This window comes from Eurytemora carolleeae, unplaced genomic scaffold (assembly GCF_000591075.1).
Source record: "Eurytemora carolleeae unplaced genomic scaffold, Eaff_2.0 scaffold1664, whole genome shotgun sequence".
Lineage (NCBI taxonomy): Eukaryota > Metazoa > Arthropoda > Copepoda > Calanoida > Temoridae > Eurytemora > Eurytemora carolleeae.
The window spans coordinates 13771-37179 of record NW_019397551.1 but is presented as its reverse complement, the minus strand read 5'-3'; the positions used below and the strand labels follow the sequence as shown (position 1 = coordinate 37179).

General features: G+C 33.2%; 1 protein-coding gene across 2 annotated transcripts in view; it reads left to right on the top strand.

Annotated features, from left to right (window-relative positions):
* LOC111714867 (breast carcinoma-amplified sequence 3 homolog) overlaps window positions 1-23409 on the top strand; it is a 24560-nt gene extending 1151 nt beyond the window's left edge. For both annotated transcript variants that reach the window (XM_023490078.1, XM_023490079.1), the window contains exons 4-43: window positions 500-618; window positions 1979-2098; window positions 2340-2439; window positions 2707-2762; window positions 3092-3165; window positions 3433-3540; window positions 4601-4642; window positions 5180-5322; window positions 6029-6168; window positions 6345-6427; window positions 6698-6811; window positions 7327-7422; window positions 7566-7640; window positions 8438-8644; window positions 8876-8995; window positions 9078-9176; window positions 9440-9526; window positions 9825-9897; window positions 10431-10484; window positions 10989-11063; window positions 11362-11442; window positions 11615-11709; window positions 12276-12364; window positions 13856-13967; window positions 14469-14559; window positions 15246-15304; window positions 15370-15417; window positions 15721-16066; window positions 16159-16219; window positions 16293-16681; window positions 16993-17089; window positions 17806-17993; window positions 18198-18338; window positions 18436-18499; window positions 21164-21232; window positions 21676-21730; window positions 21874-21932; window positions 22040-22108; window positions 22234-22317; window positions 23036-23409. In XM_023490078.1, coding sequence (XP_023345846.1) covers window positions 500-618; window positions 1979-2098; window positions 2340-2439; window positions 2707-2762; window positions 3092-3165; window positions 3433-3540; window positions 4601-4642; window positions 5180-5322; window positions 6029-6168; window positions 6345-6427; window positions 6698-6811; window positions 7327-7422; window positions 7566-7640; window positions 8438-8644; window positions 8876-8995; window positions 9078-9176; window positions 9440-9526; window positions 9825-9897; window positions 10431-10484; window positions 10989-11063; window positions 11362-11442; window positions 11615-11709; window positions 12276-12364; window positions 13856-13967; window positions 14469-14559; window positions 15246-15304; window positions 15370-15417; window positions 15721-16066; window positions 16159-16219; window positions 16293-16681; window positions 16993-17089; window positions 17806-17993; window positions 18198-18338; window positions 18436-18499; window positions 21164-21232; window positions 21676-21730; window positions 21874-21932; window positions 22040-22108; window positions 22234-22317; window positions 23036-23130 — 4277 coding nt within the window. In that variant the 3' untranslated portion in view covers window positions 23131-23409. The remainder of the gene's footprint in view (window positions 1-499; window positions 619-1978; window positions 2099-2339; window positions 2440-2706; window positions 2763-3091; window positions 3166-3432; window positions 3541-4600; window positions 4643-5179; window positions 5323-6028; window positions 6169-6344; window positions 6428-6697; window positions 6812-7326; window positions 7423-7565; window positions 7641-8437; window positions 8645-8875; window positions 8996-9077; window positions 9177-9439; window positions 9527-9824; window positions 9898-10430; window positions 10485-10988; window positions 11064-11361; window positions 11443-11614; window positions 11710-12275; window positions 12365-13855; window positions 13968-14468; window positions 14560-15245; window positions 15305-15369; window positions 15418-15720; window positions 16067-16158; window positions 16220-16292; window positions 16682-16992; window positions 17090-17805; window positions 17994-18197; window positions 18339-18435; window positions 18500-21163; window positions 21233-21675; window positions 21731-21873; window positions 21933-22039; window positions 22109-22233; window positions 22318-23035) is intronic.

Here is a 23409-nt window from a genome sequence, read left to right as displayed (position 1 = left end):
TATTTTTGGTTAATTTCAAACTATTTTTATGTTCATTAGAACTAGTAGCCGCAGTGCTTAGCCTCCTAGCCTGTCCTTGCCGCAGCGCTCGGCCTAGAAATTGTCTTAACCTAACCTTACCATGAAATAATACATATTTTTATGTTATGTTTTATGTTAATTTGAACTACTAGTCGCAGCGCTTAGCCCCCTAGCCTGTTCTAGCCGCAGAGCTCGGCCCCCTCGCCTGTCCTAGCCGCAGCGCTCGGTCCAGAAATTGTCTTAACCTAACCTAATTCTGATATAATACATAAATATATTTTTTCCAATTTTGACTCTTAATCGTTTTACCCTTGGTCGCGTTTTTGACCGTTTGTCGTTTGACCCTAAGTCGTTTGACCCTAGGTCATTTGACCCTGGGTCGTTTGACCATAAGTCGTTTGACCCCCATGTCGGTGAACCATGTACAATAGGATGTTGTGGGCAATTAAATTCCTTTTATAGAAATTTTGTTGTTCAGGGTTTATCAATGAAGTCCAGTCGTACAACCAGCCTAGCACTGATCCTAAATCTCAGATAATCTGGGCCAGGTTCGAACACACGGATATCAATGATCCCAGCCTTTTCCCTCAAAACCAGGTAAACTTTTTTCTATGTCAGAGCTGACTACTCTTGCTTTGCGGATATCGAGATCAATGCTTATTTCGATATTTTTAATATGCAGATCAATTTAATTTTTATTCGCCTCAAGGGAAAACTGAAATGAAGAGATAAAGGATTAATCCTCAAATTAAAAATGCCCGTAGTGGATATCGAGATTGAGCGACCGGTTATGAGTATCCAATTCAAAAGTTCCCTGCTCTCCTTGCTCAGAGCTGAAAACTCTTTTATTTGATTGCTAATTTTCTCTGTATCCAATGTGGACACTTTTGATTTTCTTATTAATCCTCTTTTGGATATCACTGCTGGACCAATGAGAGTTATCTTGAGAGTTATCTCAAAGTTTCTGGACTTCTGATTGGCTGATCGGTTTCTACGATTGACACTCTGATTGGTTGCACTTTAGATACTTTTCAGCATATTACTGTAAGATTAAATTAATCTTAAGAATAAGATTAATAAAAAGAGGAGATCAAGCATTGATATTGATATCCACAATTCTAAAGTTTTCAGCTCAGAGCTGAAAACTTTAGAATGTGATATCCTTAATCATGATCTGTTAATTAATCTGAGCTGGGAACTTTTGAATGGTGGATATCGGGATTAATGCTCAATCCACTCTTTTTATTAATCTCGAGATTAAATAATGCTTGTTCTCCTCTTGTTATTAATCTCCAGATAAATTAACCGATCGGGATTAAGGATATCCCATTCTAAAGTTTTCAGCTCCGGAGATTAAATTCATGAGGTTAACAAGCAATATTTAATCTGGAGATTAAGAAAAAGAGTGGATTAAGCATTAATCCTGATATCCAAAATTCTAAAGTTTTCAGCTCAGGATACTTTTTTTCAATATCCAAATCTTTTAAACTGATATACGTGGAAAAGAACGACTATTTTTTAATTTTAGTTCGGTTTAAGGTGGATTAGGTTGTTAAAATGTTTTTGAAATAAAGGGGAAAGTAATTGATAAGTTGGCAAACAAACTTGTAGTTTCTGCCTACATTGGCTTATTTTAAATCATATTTATTTTTTAAATGGACTTTGGCGTGCATTTAATTGACTCTGTTGTAGGGTTTTCTTTTTAAATTGGCGCATTAAAAAAAATTCCAACTGTTTTCCAGGATTTTTCCCGCTCAATTTTGATGTTCGTTAAACCTTCCCTGGGGTCATGTGAGGTGAGGTCACACTCAAAGTTTGGGCCCGATCGGTTGAGCCGTTTTGACGTTTATTGGATACAAACGGAAAACACCCAAACAAACAAAAACAAACAGACAGACAGAAGAGCAAAGTAAATATATAGAAGATACATGATACATCTATATCTAATCTTGACTAGGATTTAAATGGGAACTCTGTACCTCTACTCCTGGTTCTAGGATATTCCCAGGGTATCCAGGTCTGGTGTATCCAGGGTTCAGGAGAAGCGCAGCTCGTTCTATCCTGGTTCCATGGACAGGTATGTTATTAATCCGTCCTAAAATTTATTTAAACTAATTGAAAACTTGGATTCGGACGCATGGATATTCTTCATGGTTGAAAATATTACCCTAATAAAATATATCTTCTGAAATAGTGAGCGATTTATTATAGAACCTTAAAATATTTCTGAAAAGAAACAGTTGATTCAAAAAAAAAAAATTTAAAATCGTTATTTTTATGCAAACGCAAAAAAAGGTTGTATAAGTTGTTATGTTCAGGTTAAATGTTTGAAGATTCTTCCAACCCCTGAAGCAGTTAATCCTTTCACTGATCCCTTCTCCCCCTCCCGGCCTCTAGTTGCTATCTGTGATTCATCAGGTAAAGTAGGGAATAATGATATCTCTGAGGTCGAAATTTATGAATACCGAGAAGTTGTTGAACTAGAATACTTCTTAGTTATAGCCGAAAGTGCACCAAAGAAGCATATCCATACCTATTTAAACTATTTCTCAACATTAAAAAAAACTGTCCTATAAAAAATTTATCTCACTGCTTTAAATTTGTGTATATTTCCGTTTGTTTTAACTTGCATTACCTGAAGATTTGAAACATCCAAAAAAATTTAATTTTATCAATATTTACTAGGGGCCGGGCCTGCCTTTATGTCGGTGTCCTTTATATCTTTGGCTACAGGAGAACAGGTGAACTTAGTTTTTATTAGGATTTTTTCTTGATCCATATTAAAAATATGATATCGGGATTAAAAAGTAGAGGAAAACAGGTGATCCTAGGTACAGTCAGTTCAACTTATTCGCCATTGCTGCCGGATCAACTTGATGTGTACTGTAGAGTCTTGATATGATTCAACGTGATCTGAGCAATACTAGAGAAGCAGTTGAACTGACTGTAACTGGTTCATCTACTTTTGCATTATTGCCCACTCTAATATAAATATGTTTGTGTAGGCTTTTAACAAATAAGAATAAGTTAACGTACAAATTTAATAATTCTGAACTTTTTATTTGTTTAGGTTTCTTCTATAAAGTTTAACAGTGAAATCGTGGACATACTCGCCAACAAACGGGTGGTATGCGTTGCATTTAGGTCAGTTTAATCTGATTTTTCATATTGATAGAGTTATAAGCTTATTTATTGATTTGTCAGCTAATTGATTGGTTGTATAAGCTTATTGTTGTTGTTTTTAATCTTGTTTATAGGTTTGATAGCTAGTTGATTGATTTGTAAGATTTTTCGAATTACTTCTAATAAGTTGTATTAGAAATCAGCAATATAATTGTTATGCTTGTTTTCTTGTTCGATGTTAAAATTGATTTAGTGAATGCTGGTTTTAATTATGATTTATATATCCAGGGAGAAGGTTGCTGTATTCTCTGCTTTAACCTTCAGAGAGAAGTTTACTCTTACATCTTGCTACGCTAGTCCCGGAGTTCATAGTAATCCCCTAGCACTGCACTCCAGGTTCAGTTTATATCTTGCTATACTAGTCCTGTACATAGTAATCCCCTAGCACTGCACTCCAGGTTCAGTTTATATCTTGCTATACTAGTCTTGTACATAGTTATCTTCTAGCACTACACTCCAGGTTCAGATTATATCTTGCTATACTAGTCCTTTACATAGTAATCCTCAAGCACTACACCCCAGGTTCAGATTATATCTTTCTATACTAGTCCTGTACATAGTTATCCTCTAGCACTACACTCCAGGTTCAGTTTATATCTTGCTATACTAGTCTTGTACATAGTTATCCTCTAGCACTGCACTCCAGGTTCAGTTTGTATCTTGCTATACTAGTCTTGTACATAGTAATCCCTTAGCACTACACTCCAGGTTCAGATTATATCTTGCTTTACCAGTCTTGTACATAGTAATCCCCTAGCAGTGCACTCCAGGTTCAGTTTGTATCTTGCTATACTAGTCCTGTACATAGTAATCCTCTAGCACTACACTCCAGGTTCAGATTATATCTTACTTTACCAGTCCTGTACATAGTAATCCCCTAGCAGTGCAGTCCAGGTTCAGTTTGTATCTTGCTATACTAGTCCTGTACATAGTAATCCTCTAGCACTACACTCCAGGTTCAGATTATATCTTGCTTTACCAGTCCTGTACATAGTAGTCCCCTAGCACTGCACTCCAGGTTCAGTTTGTATCTTGCTATACTATTCCTGTACATAGTTATCCCCTAGCACTACACTCCAGGTTCAGATTATATCTTGCTATACTAGTTTTGTACAGTGTACATAGTAATCCTTTCGCTACACTCCAGGTTCAGATTATATCTTGCTATACTAGTCCTGTACAGTGTGCATAGTAATCCTTTTGCAATACACTCCAGGTTCAGATTATATCTTGCTATACTAGTCCTGTACATAGTAATCCTCTAGCACTACACTCCAGGTTCAGATTATATCTTCCTGTACTAGTCTAGAAATTGTCATTTGATTTGTAATTGTTTATAGATACTTTCTTTACTAATTTTGCTGTTAATTTTTTTACAATTATTGATATATTTTAGATGGTTGGCGTTCTCTGATAAAACGTTATGCCATGCAAGAAGGTAAAAGATTATTTAAAAAATATATATTTTCTAGTCGGTGAAAATTGAACATTTAGTCGGACACATGAAACATATTCTTAAAAACACAAGGTTTGATAAAAAATATATATTTTCTAGTCGGTGAAAATCGAACATTTAGTCGGACACATGAAACATATTCTTAAAAACACAAGGTTTGATAAAAAATATATATTTTCTAGTCGGTGAAAATCAAACATTTAGTCGGGCACATGAAACATATTCTTAAAAACACAAGGTTTGATAAAAAATTTATTTTATTTTCTAGTCGGTGAAAATTGAACATTTAGTCGGGCACATGAAACATATTCTTTAAAACACAAGGTTTGATAAAAAATATATATTTTCTAGTCGGTGAAAATTGAACATTTAGTCGGGCACATGAAACATATTCTTTAAAACACAAGGTTTGATAAAAAATTTATTTTATTTTCTACTAAGAAAATGTCAGAGAAATTCGAATCTAATAAAAGTTATAAAATATTAATTTTTTTTTTTTTTGATTGATAAATTGATTAGATCGTCTGGCGGTATGGAGGGTGATATATCCCAGTCCACTGTAACAGCCTGGGGTATAAATGTAGGAAGTAAGCTGGCCAGCGGGGTAGCCAAGGTCTGCTCAAATATATTCTCGGGGTCAACCAAACCTGCTACTTCGCCAGGTAAAACTTCTGTAATCTTTATGTTATTTATAGTGAGTGACTTATATGGGCATTGTTTTTATTTTAAATATTACTTAAGAAGTTTCAAGAGATTCAAATCAAAGAAGTTCATAACATTCCAAAATTGTATGCTCTATTACACCTTAAAAGATAAAAGGCTTAAACGAAAAATAAATTGATCAAATCGTTTTCATAAAGTTTTTTTTCTTAAAGTCTAATGCCAGAGAATATTTAATTGCATAATATAGAAAAGAATTAAATTGAAGACATCTTCGAAATATGTTAAATATCTCAAATTCTTGAAGTCTCTTAAAGTGGACTAAAAGAAATTTTGGAAAGTTTAAAAACGAACCAAAACAAGGCCCATAATTAGCTGACATATCATGACAAGTTGAACATTTTATTAAGAAACCCTTGTAGATCGTAATGATACAATAGCAGTGAGAACCAGAAAACTGTGGTATAGGAAGACGACTTGAAAACTTAATTTATGACTATAGATAGTCCAATGGTCATGAAATATAGCAGTTGTACTGTGCAGTGTGCCAACAAACCCAATTCACTTAACAAGTAGATCAAGCTACTCCTAAAACTATTTGTAACCACGTCAAAAACTTATTTTTTGTGTTAATATCGTCTTCCCATTCCACAGTTTTTCTGGTTTTCTCTGTATTATGAAGAACCCTGAACAGTTATATTATACTAGATTTAGTGGGAGACGGAGAGCGAGGAGTTATAACTGTTCTTGATACCATGAGCTTAAGTGTGGGAGAGGATGAGCTCGGATATGATTTACAGAATCAGAAACTAGATGGCGTTGTAGCACACTTTGTAGCACATAATAAGGTTAGCTGTGCTTATTATATTCTTATTTGACGGTTTTTTCAAAAGTTAGCTTTCAGTGATTTTAAGAAATTACTCATAAGCTTAAATTTTCAATTTGTAATACATTTTTTCAAATCACATTTTGATAAATAAAAGCCCTGTTGTTCACAAAATGGTTGAATAATTATTATATTAAGGCCATAGTAGCACTGGAATTTGATCCTAGTGGAAGCCTACTTCTAACCGCTGATAAACCTGGAAACAGTTTTAATTTATTTAGGTAACAATTATTTTAATAAACCATTTATTGAACAAAATAAACAAATATTTAACATTGGTTTTATTTCAGTGGTTTATATTTTTCATTTCCCCCTTCCTACGCCCCCCCCCCCCGCCCCTGCAGCAAAAAACTTCCGCGGGCTGCTAACCCAGCATGTAAAAAAAAACACCTGTTGACAAAGAAGTGGTTTTGGGAAAAAATATTTTTCTAAAGGGGGGGGGGATAAATATGAATCCCAGAACTAATATTCACCCCCGTTTGATCTTACAGGATAGTTGCACACCCCCTGGGATCTGCCTACGCCGCTGTCCACCATCTTTACTCTCTCTACAGAGGAGATACACCAGGCTCAGTACAAGATATCGCTTTCTCCGCGGACTCAAGGTAAAAAGAACGCACTCTTTAAAAAAAATTGGAATTGGATTCAGTCGCCATTGCAATCTCATGGACAAACTTATTCAAAAGAAAAATTGTTTAGATTTGGAATAAAACGCCCGCCATTTTGAACTTTAACTGAAATACTTCGACGCCATTTTGACTTTGATTTGAAATAGTTTGACTTCATGGCCCTCTGGGTGGTTTATGGCCAGAATTAGTTTACTTTTCCCTTTGCATAATTTTGTTAATACTGTATGAAGAAACATGTTCGGTCATTTAGAGTTTGAATGGAAACATTTTGGACGCCATTTTGAATTTAAATATATGAGACACTATTTTAAAATTCAATAATAATTGAAATGTGTGAACGCTTTGCTTTGAAAAATATGGAGTATGGACGCCATTTTAATTGAGTTGAAATGTATTTTATCTCTTAATTTGAATTTGATTCGAAATATATGGAATCCAATTTGAACTTGATACTTAATATAAAGACACCATATTGAATTTTTTACTTTTAGATGGGTGACGGTATCTACCCTTCGCGGGACAACGCATATTTTCCCAATTTCTCCCTACGGAGGTCCAGTTGGTGTTCGCACACATACTTCACATAGGTATTTAGTGTTTCCTTGATTTATAAACTTATTTGATATAACTTAGATTTGAAAATATCATTGTTTTACCAATAATTTAACCAACAGTTTTTGGAATAAGTCTCACGAGGTACATTTATAAAAAGAATTTTGATTTTTTACAGGGTAGTAAACAAGCTTTCCAGATTCCATCGATCAGCTGGGCTAAATGAAAACATTCCTTCTACTTCCAGCGGCAGGTCAGCTTTAATCAATCAATCTAACCTTAACGGTTTATCCTGGCGGCAGGTCAGCTGTAATCAACCAATCTAACCTTAAGGATTTATCCTGACTAGACTGATCTAACAAACCACATATAGAAGATGATAAAGCTGGTCATCAAAATTATAATTAGAATAAAATTGCTGGCATTCTTCTCATTTACAAGATTACTAAAAAAACATTAAATTATTGTTGTAATAATTACTAATTTGAATTGAAATAGTCATTTCCATCTCGTTTTCAAGTTATGATCAAACAAAATGCATTCAAAATCAGCATTAATTTGAAAATTATAATTGTTTGTGTATGTCATATTCTTATCAATATCATTTTTAAACTCGTTAATCAATTTATCGTTTGCATGTAATGGAACCATCAACAAAATAATCATAATCACATTCTACACACTCAAACAAAACCATCGTCTACATAATCACTGTCCCCAACGTCAAATTCATCTCCTTTGAAATCAACACCAACATCAACATGAACAATTTGAACATGAACAACATCATCATTGAACACCAACATCAACACTATCATTATCAACATGAACATGAACATTAACATGATCATTAACATCACATTATTATTATCTTCTTAATGGCATTCAAATTAATATATATAATAATCATATTTTCATTTTCTACTTCATATTTTTGTTTCACAAAGAAATAAACTTTACATTATGTTTCATGCTTTGCCTTCAATGTTCGGTAGTAAATCTTGTTCAACTAAATAATTTTATACATATTAATGCCGCTATACATTTTAGGAACTCTCCGAACCCTAACCTTGGTTCCTCCCCGGCTGCAAACAAGAGTTTTGAATTCCCTGCTGGGATGGGTGGTACCGGGTCCCTAGCATACCCGTCACCTCACCTCCCTCCCTACCCTACACCTACTCTTATACAACCCGTAGCTCAGCTCAGGCAACCCTATATAGTCACTATCACTAATAGTGTAACCATCCCGGGAAATAGGTAAGAGATGTAACTTAAATTGAATTTAAAATATTTGAATTGCTTTTAAATGATATTTGCGAGAGTACTGTAAAGTGGGGCTTTTAGGGACCACAATTGATGAATAGCGAGAAGTAGTTGAACCGTGTGGACCTAATTGAACCACTTCTCTTTAAACTTGAACTTGCGCCCAAGTAAATAGGTTCAATCACGTCTACACAGTTCAACTACTTCTCATGAAATCTGTTCTAGAAAGAGTTTGGCGGGAAAAAAGAATTCTGCTCCTGAAGAAAACCCTGTGCGCGTTGTCGCCGCGTTCGCGCCTTCACGCGCACGCAATATGACCGGACTCCATCCTACAACAGTTTATAGGTATTTTTTAAAGTTTTAATTATTTCCAGGTATCTGAATTAAATATAGTGAATAGTTTTATTTGAATGAATTTTTATTTTAGAAACACTCGCAAAGCGGCAGATTCTTTGTTTGTGATGGCAAACCATGGTCAACTTCTGGAATATTCATTAGAACCTGTACATGATCAGACAATTCCCAGGTACATTATCAGACAATTCCCAGGTACATGATCAGACAATTCCCAGGTACATGATCAGACAATTCCCACGTACATGATCACGACAATTCCCACGTACATGATCACGACAATTCCCAGGTACATAATATAACAACGAGACATGATCAGACAATTTTCAGTTAATTTAATAAGACAATCACCAGGGACATAAACAGACATTTAAAAAATAAGAGGCGGGGGCCATTGGCGTGTTTTGAGTTTTTATTTTTATTTATTTTATTCAGGGATAAGGTTTGTGAGTCTAGTCCAATCCAGCTCCATGTGACAGCTTTTGGTCAGTGGAACCTCTTCAAACCTGTAGGAAAGGAGAGGTGAGATATAGAGAATAGTTTTTCGGATGATTTTCGTATCGATATATAGTAAAAAAAAGTACACTTTACAGACATGTACAAGAAATAGAAATCTTTAATACACTTTACAGATATGTACAAGAAATAGAAATCTTTAATACACTTTACAGATATGTACAAGAAAGAGAAATCTTTAATACAATGTAAAGAAATCTTAAAATTCCCACTAGGTTTCTTTAAATTTTATAAAAAAATATCTGAAATTTCTTTGATCAACTTGATGGATAAATTATTATTCTAAGAAATAAATATTTTGTAGAATTGAGGTTGCTCCCCCTCTGTCCTCTACCAATCCTCTACTTCTCTGGCGGCCTCTATTCTCCCCAGGAGAGGTAAGAAGGAAGAAGAAATATTTTATTCGTATTCATTTAAAGAAAAAATAGATATGTACAATTCATGTTTTTTTGGTTCTAAATCTAACATTTAGTCTTAATTTAGGTAAATAGTTTTATCAGTGGATATTAAATCATAAAAATAGACTTTTTGTCCTACTCCTCCTACTACACCAGATTTTATTTAAATACATGATTTTGTCCTGCTGAACCAGATTTTATTTTAATACATGATTTTGTCCTTCTGAACCAGATTTTATTTAAATACATTATTTTGGTCCTACTACACCAGATTTTATTTAAATACATTATTTTGTCCTTCTACACCAGATTTTATTTAAATACATTATTTTGTCCTACTACACCAGATTTTATTTCAATACATTATTTGTGAAAATCCATGCAAACAATTGATTTATTCAAACTGACTTTTTGCTGATAAAGATTCCAGATATTGAATATTCTTGATGATAATCATGGAAAATATTTGACGAGTTAGTTTTTACATTTTGTTGTTATTTGATTTGGTCCAGGATGAGGGTTGGATGGAGGATGAAGAGGAGGAGGAGGAGAGGTGGCTCAGCCAGGTCAGTTTTAAAAATATATTTTTAAAATTAAAATTTTTCTAACCTTAACCTCATCAATTTGTTCGTCTGAAAACTGATCTGCTAAACCCATTATTATATCTGAAGTTTTTATTTTTAAAATTAAAATTTTTGTTCTTTCTAAATCACTAATTTAATAAAAATCATTATAGTTGGTAAATTAAATTGTTTCAATTTTGTTCTATCCTATTATTATGATAATTATATGATTTTTATCATTGAGGATTATTCAAGCTGAAGCAACTTTTTACCATTTCTTTGAAACGTAATTTGCCAGAATCTTTATTCAAAAAAACTTGAATGTGACTTTTTATAGAGATGTACTAATTTTTAAAATACGGCTAAGTCAAATAGTTTCTTGATTTACTATTCGATTTAAGAATTTTAATCTTCATTTGAGCCAACAATTATTACTCAAAATACAATTGCAACAAAATGCCTGAAAAGTGAATTCCAAAAAAAGAAACATTCAAATAAAATATTCAGGTTGAAATCTTGACCCACATTGGTCCAGCTCGAAGACTTTGGATGGGACCTCAGTTCTCATTCAGACCATTCCAGGTACAATTATTTATCCTTTCATTCATCTCTTCATTAATTTAGTTACACATTCATTTCTCCTTCTCTTCACTTTTTTTTCATTTATCTTTACGGGCCTACATTATTCCATTACTTTTTTAAAAGTATCAATTTCTTCATTATTATTTTCATTTGATCAAAATTCATCCTTTTCAAATAATTTGTAAGATATTCTTATTCTGCAAATGATATTTTTAATTAACTTTTGTCATTTTAGACAACATTGACAACTTCTCCTTTTTATTTCAATCAATATTGAATGTTAATTCGTATTGTATAGAAGCCCGGTGAGGAAGATGAGTTGAAAGATCTTGATGTAACTGTAGCCTGCAGACCTAAATCAGAACCTATGCAGATGCCTGTAAGTACCTTTAGTTAGATATAAACAAGTTTTTTAATTTTTAAAATGGAATTGTAAATTAAAATATCTCCTGACTATGCTAAAATTATTTTAAGTCCAAAATTAAATATTGTCAAGTGTATTATTTGCTTAGATTAAAAGGTTGGTTCAGTCAACTCTTTACTCATTTAAGGGTGGTGGTATGCTGAACAAGAAACCGGTTTATATCGAGTGCGGTTCCGCGAACAGTTTTGAACTCTCACCGAGATTTGCGAACGCGGCAGTCAGGTAGGGATACTAATAGTGCTTGGGTCAAAAACTACGTTGAGTCCCAAAAAACTTTATCTGTCTTTATACCTAACTACTTAGTTAGAGTTATCTAGCGACATACCTATATAACTACCTTGCTATCTACCTATCTCCTTACCTACCTTCCTACCTACCTTCCTAACTACCTACCTACCTATCTATTGATATCTACTTACCTGGCTTTATCTAACATAATTTAACTTCCTAACTGGCAATCAGTCTAAAATCCTACTTACCTGCCAGTGCACATACCTCCATACCTATCTATCTTTATCCACGTGCACGGTGCCTACCTATTTATCTATCTATCTATCATTAATTTTTGTCTTTATAATTATCTATCAATTTATCCACCTTTATATCTAACCATCGATCTGTCTATCTTCTACCTTCCTATCTATCTTTCTATTTGTCTGCCTACCAACCTATCTGTTTATCTATATCTAATCTATCCATCTACCACTCAATCAATTTAAAGCTTTATCTGATCTATCTATTTATATTTCTATCTATCTATCTATCTATCTATCTATCTATCTATGCAGGGGGTCCCAGGAGCAGGTGCACCTAGACCTGGAGAAAGAGTTGAACGAGGCAATGTCGGACACCGTCAGCACCAAGCTCTCAGGGGAGGGTGAGTCATTCAAGTTTAATTTATGAAATCATGTTCTGTTTCATTTCATTTAGTTTACACTCACATCAGTTATTAAATATAATATGATTACCAATTTATTAGAAAATAAGATAGCAGTAGTTTTATGATTTAATTACATTAGAACCTGAAGTTTATTAATATTATTTTTCTCTATTTTTTTATTTTTTTTAGTCGAACAATCACATGTATATTCTTGATACAGGGTTATACATTCTATCTAGTCAATGTACACGTTTTTAGTTTATTTTCTGATACAAAACAGATATAATTATCAGAATAAGTATAGATAATATACCCCTGTATCATGTTTTGAAGGGATAAAATGTTTGATATAGACATTATCAAAAATTGTATGTATCTAGTTCAAATGCCAGTTATTATTGAAATTGAATCAGTGATTCGTTTGTAAATGTTGACAGTCATTTTTATAATAGTTTTATTTAGTTTTATTAATTAATTTTTTTTATATTTATAAAATTCCACAATGAAAACGTCACTAACCCGAATTTTAAAATTATGGATTCAATTTCATGTGACCGTTTAAACAGGAGTATGTATTTTTTTACTTCCTAAACCCTCCCCCCCCACTCTCTTAAAACTATCCAATTCTTTTATTTTTTTCTCCCAAGGTTTGGGAATCTAGAAAAATTTACTCCTGGTTTAAAATTTATTCTTTCATTTTGTTTAATTTGATATTAACATAATTCAGTTAAGCTAATAAAGATCAAGTATTTTTAGATTTTGTAAGAATAAAATAAAATAAAAACTATCAGTTTTGCTACATAATTGTACATTGTTGTCATTTTAGCAGATTTTTTTCTATGAATTGTAATTGAGCTTATTTGAAAAGCAAGTTTTAAAACAAAAGCTAAAATTAAGTTTAAATTATCTAATTAATTTTAGCTTCCTTCATCCTGCTTGTGTTATAATTCCAACCTTTTTTATTTGTACTTTTCATATGCACTTAGTCATTTGTGATAGTATGAGAATTTAAATAGTTATATTTACACATGAGTAAGTTTTGCATGCCTTACTCTTGTATCCTTCCGCTATTCTGTATTTATTAAGTTTTCTTGTTTCCTGTTGTAAAACTTAACTTTGCTGTGCATTGAAAGCGAATATTCTTCAACAAACATTAGTTTTTTAACTCTTATTCTTCACATTTTTGTTTTTGTTTTTAGTTCAAAAAATAATTTTCTTAAGCCTCGAAAATTAACAAATAAGGGTTATGCTTTAATTTAACTTTTGGGAATAAAATAAATTTTTGGGTAAACGAAAACTAAAGTATTAAAGAGAAAATTTAATATTTTGATTGAATAAAATAACTAGAGCTCTGAAAGAGTGTTGAATTTTCCCCCAAATAAATCTAAAATAAAATCGAAACCCTTTCAAATTTTTCAAAAGTTGATTTTTTCCTGTGAAAGGTTTGGGGATATTTTAGGAGACGGGAACGTGATTTGGAATATTTAGGAGATGGAAGACATGAGGGGTTCTTCTCCATCTCTACAGAGGATGTAAGTAGGAGTAGGAGTGGGAGTACTGTATCTCATACTAGGAGTCGTCATTCATCAGCAATACATAGGTATTTACAGTTGGAGTGATATACGATGGATAAAAAGGGCAGTAAGGACTAAAAGACAAGAAAATTGATAAATGTTTGATGTCCTTAAGAGCCCTTATTTCAATTTTTAAAAGACCCTGTTAAGAAGAGTTAAGAGACCGCTATAAGGCTTTAAATTGAACGGCAATAACACCTGCTATGGAAAAATTTTCCTTATACGAATAAAAACATCAATTTCTGTTCAGGGGTGTTGGCTGTTGAGATGGTAACAGCCGAATCTAAGATATTATTGTTCAGGGGTGTAGAGATGGTAACAGCTGAATCTAAGATATTGTTGTTCAGGGGTGTAGAGATGGTAACAGCTGAATTTAAGATATCATTGTTTTGGGGTGTTAAGATGGTAACAACAGAATCTAAGATATCATTGTTTAGGGGTGTTGAGATGGTAACAGCTGAATCTAAGATATTGTTGTTCAGGGGTGTAGAGATGGTAACAGCTGAATCTAAAATATTATTGTTCAGGGGTGTAGAGATGGTAACAGCTGAATCTAAAATATTCTCTGTTGCTGTTCAACCAGGGAAATCACAGGAAACCCACAACTATGTTTACAAGGTAAACTACTTGTTTAAGAATTACTAAATTTTTGGAGTAACCTGCACAGTGCACAGAGCAGTCGGTATCTAAATCCTGAAAAATTTACATTTCGCTAATCATAACGATTTAAAAGGTTTCTCCACTGACCCGATTAAGTCACTTTTTGAGAGTAGGGCACTCTGAGGAGTGACGTTCCACTCCCAGGAAAATCTGGAGGAAGTCCCTCTGGAAAAGTTCAAAACTTAACTTTGAGATAATACCTTCTAGACCTTTGAATTTTATTTAAATCAGCCAAAACTTAGTTCATTTGTATTTCAATCATTTACACCCCCCTGGAAAATATTGCGTAAGGCGCCCCTGACAGTAAGAGTCTGATATTTCATCTTTTTTGATTCACTGACGTTTTAAAAAGTGATTTTGTCGTGTTTAAAACAAATTTTGTTCTACTTTACAATGAGATTGATATGATTAATAGATAAATGAATATTGAATAATTCGCAGAAGTGGAGAATATTCTAGCGAGGAACAGAAACAGCAATTTAGATCGTGTGATTATATGTAATATTTTCAATTTATCAAATCATATATAGAGAGGGGGAAAATGCAGCTATATAGTTTTTTATCATGAAAAGCAGTTTTTGATAATTTAATTAATCAGTCATTTTTTTCATCAATTCAGTGATTTTGTATTTGATTGAATTTAGGATATGGAAAATCAAATGATTGATCGTCCCGTGGTGCTGGCTGCTGGCTCAGCATTAAGGTATTTTTTTCAACGCCTTTTAATTCAGTTAAAAAATTTTTTTTTTATCAACTGAATAATTTTAGGAAAGTAAAAGAGTATGATTCAAGTGAAGAATATTTTCCTGTATACAGGTAGGATCATCATACAGTACAGTACAGTACAGCACAGTACAGTACAGTACAGTACAGTACAGTACAGTACAGTACAGTACAGTACAGTACAGTACAGTACAGTACAATACAGTACAGTACAGTACAATACAGTACAGTACAGCTTAAAAACTCATTTTTATGTAGAGTTTAAATCTACAGGAAACTTCCTAAATTTGGCAACATTAATTGGTTAATAAGTGTAATTTTCCAATTAAGTTGATTTCTTAAAATGTTCCCATGTACAATAAAGAAACATGTTTTATAACTGTGCGTTTACTTCAGAGACCCCAGCCTTCTTGAAGATATTATGCGCGAGGAAGTTCTGGAGCAAGAGCGCGCTAAAGCTGAGGAACGTGATCCAACAAGGTTGCCATCCTCGGAACCCCCAGAGCCACAAAAGCGCGGCAAGAGCGCAACTAAGGATAGTTCTCCAGACATCGATAATAGAGAAAGCGCGCCCATGAAGCAAGAAGATTTGAAGTCTGGGAACTCAAAGGGATCAGATGCTCCTCCTAGCAGAGGAAAAAGTGTCCCTAAGGAGGTCGAGGAGGTCTCTAGGACAAGAGAGGACAGTGTACCCAAGGAGGAGGATTCTTTGAGTCTGGAACCAACCTCAGCAAAACTGCCGGTCAGTTTTTTTTTTTTGATTTTTACATTGGAAATCTTTCTTTCATACCAACATCTTTCATACCAACATCTTTCATACCAACATCTTTTTAGGTAGAAGAAAATGTGAAAAGTAACGAAGAAGAGCCAAAAAAGAAGAACAAAAAGAAAAAAGGTAACTCATAGTATTCAATTAACACGGAAAGATCATTGATTTAATTTTCGAAAATTATATTTTATTATTTTAGGACGAGTCGTTGAACCCGCCGGGTTTAGCTCTGCCGACGAAACAAAAGAAGTGGAAACTAAGACAAGAAAGAAGAAAGGGAAGCAGAAGGAGGTTAAGGAGGAAAGTAAAGAGGTAGAAATTGAAAAAGAACCAACGCCAAAGCCTGAAGTTGCTACGGTTGAGAAAGATCCTTTCGAAGATGATTTTCCTCTGCTGGGAGGCAGGGAGAACAGGAAAAAGTCTCCTCCTAAGAATCTAATGGACGCCTCCATCTCTGAGCCGAAATACGACACAGAAAACGACAACGAAGACGACAGTGAACAGTTTTATATCCGTGAAAGATCGTCTTCTGTTGACTCAGAACGGTTTGAGAATGCTGTCAACCCATACGCAGCAAAACCCCAGCAGGTAGCATTCAATAGAATTTTATCTTTTTATCCAATTATCTGGTGGTCAGCTTTTAAATCCTTAAATTAGTTTGAGGAAATCCGAACAAGTTGGGGCCATATGTGGTTCTTTATACAACCTGTTTTACCTTTAAAGATTCTTGAATAACATCCTCCCCCCCCCCTCCCTTTTTATAAAATTTTTATTCTCATCATATATTAATTTTTAAGTTTAATTAAATAATCCACCCACACGGTGGTGTGTGGTGCCCTGAAGTTGATTTGATAAATACATGAAATTCATTTGTTTCTTCCATCTTTCATATTTTCAAGTCTGCTTGGTTGAATGGTATGTTGAGACGAGGAACCTCTTTAATAGAAACCCAAATAGTTGGAGCTCTGCAGAAATATGAAGATACGGACGATAAAGGTGAAAACTTGAAAAAAATGTAAACATAGAAATGCAAAAACGTTTATCTTTATTTTATTTAAGATGATAGTTAAGGAACGCTTTTTTTGCAAAAAAAAAAATATTAAACCTTAATCATCAATTAAAAATGACGACAAGTTTGTATTAATAAGTTACCATAAAAGGAAAAAACAGGGCAGTTAAAACATACTGTACTTAAAGCGTTTACAAACTTTTAATCTATTATATTTATTTGACTTTGGACAAATGGTCAGATACCCAATAATTATTAAATCAACATTCAAGAAAATTACTATTCAAAAGATTCATTTAACACATTAAGGAGACAGTAAGTGTAATTTCAAGTGAACCTCCATAAAAAGGTGACGATGCCCGATTTACAGCTTTGTCTGATATATGAATTAGCTCTGCATGTTTTTGTTTATTTCATTTGTGATTTCTCTGCTAAATTGATTTATGCATTTCTTGCTTATAAGAAAAAATGGCAAAATTTACAGAAATTAATCCTTTTCAAGGCAGAACAATTACGTTATATTCCAAATTTTTGATGAGATTAAAGTTTCAAGAGTAACTTTGTAAATCGGGCATTGCCATCTTTGTACAGAAGATCACTTTAGACTACGCTTACAGTCCCTTTAATGATTCCAAACAATATATAATCTAAAACAATTATCTGAATAATTCATTTCTAACTGTGAGAAAACTGCATGTTCCAGGATCTGAGGATGATGAGATGCATGAATTCGAGAAGAATACCGAGGATACTGGAGAGCATAGTCCTCATCTACTAGAGGAGGAGGAGGAGGAGATCAAGGAGGATGTCAAGGACGAGGAAGAGAAGGATACGGAGGAGGATATGATCGTCACAGAGCAGATTACATCTAGGCTTACAGAATTGTTACAGGTAATCCCCCCCCCACATTTACGTTTTCCCTTTTTATGCACAAACCTCATAGTATTTGCCAAGTACTCAACAAGTAACATCCTTAGCCCTTCCACTCCCCAGAATAATAAATCTAGTAGACATAACCTGGAAATGATCAATCTTCGAATTTTGATTTTTGCTGAATAATTTTCTTCTTGTCTTTAATTTGTGAAATTCTCTCAGTTGGATGATGAAGATGAGAAAATCCGCGAAAAGGAAACCGCTGAGGAAGACGACTTTTTCCTTCCTGTAGCCTCCAAGAGGAACAAGAAGAAACAGAGAAACATAATGGAGGACAGTGCCACAGACTTTGAAGGATGGAAGGTAGGCATTATATGATTAGATCATTGGTTTCATTTATTTCTAAGGTTTAGATTTTCGCACTGATACTGGATTGATTGATTGATTGATTTATTTGCAGGAGGCTGAGTCTGGAGAAAACGAGGACGAGGATTTCGCGGAGGCTAAACCTGAAACTAAGGATGGTAAGTCCTGATATTCGTAAAATCATTTTCATTTGTTTTTTTTCTACATCCATTTTATTAAAGCATAATCTTTTCCTTTTTATTGAAGCATCATCTATTCCTTTTTATTATATCATATCTGAGCTGGGAACTTTAGAATGGATAAACTTTAATCCTGACTTCTTGATCCGAATATCCACTGTGGACACTTTTCATTTTTGTCCTAATCCACTCTTTTTCTCTCTCTTTGGATATCCGTTAATTGTTTTCTCCAATGAGAATATTTCTGTTCTCTCATTGGTTGCCCGCTTTTCTCTGATTGGCTGCTACAGTTTCTCAGATGATTAAATATTGATTTGAATATTATCGTTTTTCATACACTTAAAGATAATCTTGCAAGATTATGTAAATCTTGAGATTATCAAAAATAGAGGATCAAGCATTAATCCCGATATCCACCATTCTAAAGTTTTCAGCTCTGTTCGGTTCCATAGTAGTAAACCTATTGTGTAAGAATTCCCATTATTACACGGTTCAGGAGGAACAATTTTAATATTGTTCGCTTCCTTGCGTTTAAGAATGCTTATTCTTACACTGTAGGTGTAGAATTTTCATTCTTTAACGCTCAGACCGTGTAAGAATGGAAATTATTACATGGTCAGAGCGTGAAAGAATGTATATTCTTACACGCTCCTTATATTGATCTTTTTAGTATAGATCAATATTGATATTAACTTAATTATTTTGTACTGACAGCATGCACAGGGCAAACTCACCTTTTTCCTTTTACATTAATACTTAAAAACAACATGCTCACTTACCCTTTTTTTTCATTAAAACATGCAAACTTACCTTCTTTACTTTAGTAAAACATGCTTAATTACCTTTTTTGTTTTTTGAAGTATTGATATACCTTAATTCAGAAATATCAATTTGAATCTCAACCCTAGTCCTGACAGAAGAGTGGAAATTAACATTTTCGACCATTCTCAAAAATATGGACGATGTCTTTAGCCTTACATTAGACACTTTCATCAAACTGCCGAGACTCAATGCATACTGCCCGACTGCCTACTTTATTAATTATTTTTAGTTCATCTTCATTTCAAACCAAGTTTGGTGAGATTTTGCAAATCTCTGTATACTTGTATAGTATGGTTAGAGCTTTTCAGTCTGAGTCACCATATCTCGCATAGTTTGAGATGATGAAGTGAAACCACAATCAAAACCAAAAAAAAGTATAAAAACTTATCATTGAAATATTAGTGTCACACTTTTAATGGAGTCTTAGTACTCCATAGCAATGAAAACAAACCAGTAAATCTTGCTTTATAAAGATCTTTATCAGTTTATGTCGAACTGATTCTTACTAGATAACATGCTTTTATCTCCTCTTTTTGGAAGATTTAGGATCTAATATCCAGGAAATGATTTATTCTATAAATGAAGACACACTATTGTTCAGTAGATTAAGACAACCCACTACTTTACCTTCTCTCCATCTAAAAAAAACTCAGGGCACATTTAACATGCTGTATCTAAATGTAGTATCAACTTAAAAAACGAGCAAAATCATTAGAAATTGGTAAACAAACAAACTAAACTAAGGAAACAATCACACCACATGCATTACTTTCAAATTAAGAACCAATTTTTACTTCTAAAATGTTTTTTTTTTTACATTTTAACATTAGAAAAATAAAAAACAGTGTTAGTCAGAACAAGAGCATAAAACTTATTTGCAACCTTTCATAATGTGAACTGTTCCAACTTGAAATAGTCGGATTTCACCAGAATTATTTTTTAATATAATTTCGTGGGTATGTGCCCATGGAACCTCACAAATATGATATAATAATAATCTTATGAGGATGAAAATGTAATAATGGAATTCTTCGTTAAAGAATACATCAAGATTATTTCATCTCGTTTAAGAATTTCTATTATTACATTTTTTTCCTCATAAGATTATCATATTCCTTTTTCTTGAAGCATCATCTATTCATTTTTATTGAAGCATTATCTATTCATTTTTATTGAAGCATTATCTATTCATTTTTATTGAAGCATCATCTATTCATTTTTATTGAAGCATTATCTATTCCTTTTTAATAAGCATCATCTAAAATATTTCTTTTTAATGAAGCATTATTTATTCCTTTTTATTAAAGCATAATCTATTCCTTTTTATTAAGCATCACCTAAACTAGTTCCTATTTTTAGAAGCATTATTTATACCTTTTTATTGCAGAATTATGTATTCCTTATTATTGAAGCATTACCTATTCCTCTTTATTGAAGCATCATCTATTCCTCTTTATTAAAGCAGCATCTATTCCTTTTTTATTGAAGCAATATCTATTCCTTTTATTGAAGCATTATTTATTCCTTTTTATTAATGAATCATCTATTCCTTTTTATTAAAGCATAATCTATTCCTTTTTATTGAAGCATCATCTATTCCTTTTTATTGAAGCATCATCTATTCCTTTTTATTGAAGCATTATCTATTTCTTTATATTGAAGCAATATCTATTGCTTTTTATTGAAGCATTATCTATTCCTTTTTATTGAAGCATTATCTATTCCTTTTTATTGAAGAATCATCTATTCCTTTTTATTGAAGCATTATCTAGTCCTTTCTATTGAAGCATTATCTATGATTGATTTAATTTTTATTTCCAGGTTGGAGCTTTGAGGTTGACGAGGTAGAGGTTGATGTTGAAGTAAACAAGCTTCTCTCAAACTCAGAAAGTAAGCAATTATTTTTAAAAGGCCAAAGCAGAGAACTTTCCTGTTGGATTCCCATAATCACAAATGCTTGATTTCGATGTCTACAGTGGCCACTTTTGAATTTCAGGGAGAATTTGCTTGATTTTGGATATTCCTACTTTCTCTTTTCTTTCATTGGTTTCTTCGTTTTCCGCACTTCACTAGATATCGATAAAGATTAAATTAATCTGCAGATTATATCGAGATCAAGCATTGATCCCGACAAACACAATACAAGAGTTCCTCTTGAACTCTCTTTTTCTTTTCAAAGTAAATCTTGTTGTTTCCCATTTTTCTCTGTTTTTGTCCTGTACAAATTTAAATTTGTTTTGCAATTTTCAAGGGGGTGGGGAGATGAGAGTCTCCCCCCCCCCCCTTCTCCAGGTAATTATATGCTCTAAATAAACAATAAACATGCATTCTAGTTGAGAGAAGGAAAGCTCAGAGTGAGGAACGAACTCCGCTAGAAGATGTTTTCAGGTTGGAAATATTCAATCATTTCTTTATTCTATAGTTTAATCATGCATTTTCTGTATTTTTTTAATCTAAGAAGATATACTTCTTTGTTACAAATTGAGCAAGATGTAAATCTGGAAAAAAAATTTTAAATGATTTTAATTTAGATTTGACAGTGAGATGGTTGAGGAACAGGAAGGAGAAATTCATGGAAAAATAATCAAAGGTTAGAATTTTTAACTTACTGAACATCTATTTACTTTCACTTGGCAACATGTGTACAATGATGACTTAGCAAAGTTAAACGTTGTTTATATTGCAAACGTACTGCAGGAAAGCGTGTTAGTGTAGAAGATCTTTCTGATGCCCTCAGAGATGAGACGGATAGTGAGGCTGAAACAGGTTAAACAATTAATTCATTTTCTCAGAAATTCCAATTGTAATTATAATGTAAATATTGAACATACCTCTCTTCATTCATGATGATAATGATGAAAATGATGAACATGATCATGATGATAATAAAGGAGGAGTGAAGAGGTATGAGACTAGTACTGATGATGAGAGTATGAGCTGTGGAGATAAACCTGCCCTTAGCTCCAGTTATCCAGGTTAATTCAGATTAATACTTTTAGAGCTTTTATCCTTTTTCTTATTTAGACATCTTTATTTGATATTTTTCCTGAACGATTTTTTTCCTAAGTCTCATGATGCTTTGCTCGTATTCTCGAGTTTCTAAGCTACAGAGTTCGTCTTCTGAGCCGCATCATTCGTCTTCTAGTGTGTCTTACCATCCCTCGCCTAATATTGTGCCTTTGCCGCATCACTCGTCTACAATTGTGTTTCAGCCGCGTCACTAGTCTTCAACTGTGTATCAGCCGTATCACGCGTCTACTACGGTGTTTCAGCCGCATGACTCATCTACTACTGTGTCTCAGCCGCATCACTCGTCTCCTAGAGCACTTTTAAAAAAAGATTCAGTCGTGTGCTTAAGTTTTTGTCCGATTTGCTCTTTCTTTTGTTTCTGAGTCTTATTACTCGTAATGTTGGTCTCCTTGTGTCGATTCTTACGTCTTCTCGAGTTTCTGAGCCATACGTTCGTCTTCTTGTGTTTTTCGAGTTACAGTGCCTAACAATTCTTACTTGTTTTATCTTTTCTGTTTAAATGAAAATCAGAAAACTTCAAAAATATAGATTTCTAATAACAAGTTTAATTAATAATCTTTAAATTTTAAAAAATTTTATCAGAAAAGAGCGCCATTTTTAAGATTGTGTTAGACCTTTGCTATCAAATAATCCTGATAATCCCTTTATGTATTGTATGTTTAGGAACTAGCAGTGCAAGCGAAGGATCTACTACAAACTCTCCAAATGTCCGAGCTACAAAGTCCAAGGGAAAGAAAAGCAAGAAGAAGAAACGATAAAACTTTGATTACCCAAAGGGGGTGACCCGGCTTAATCGGAGACTAAGCCAAATCAATACATTCAATTAGTCTTTTTACAAGAACAATTGAATGTTATGAAATACAACAAAATTTAACAATGTATGTATATGTATGTTAAGTAGATCAAATCAATATTCATTCTGTAAATATTAAAAGTTATTTTTAAGAATCCAAAAATTTAGAATAGACGATTCCCGTCTCATTCACTGTAATTATTTATGATTCCTATAGTCAACGTTGAGAAAGCCGTGTTGTCAA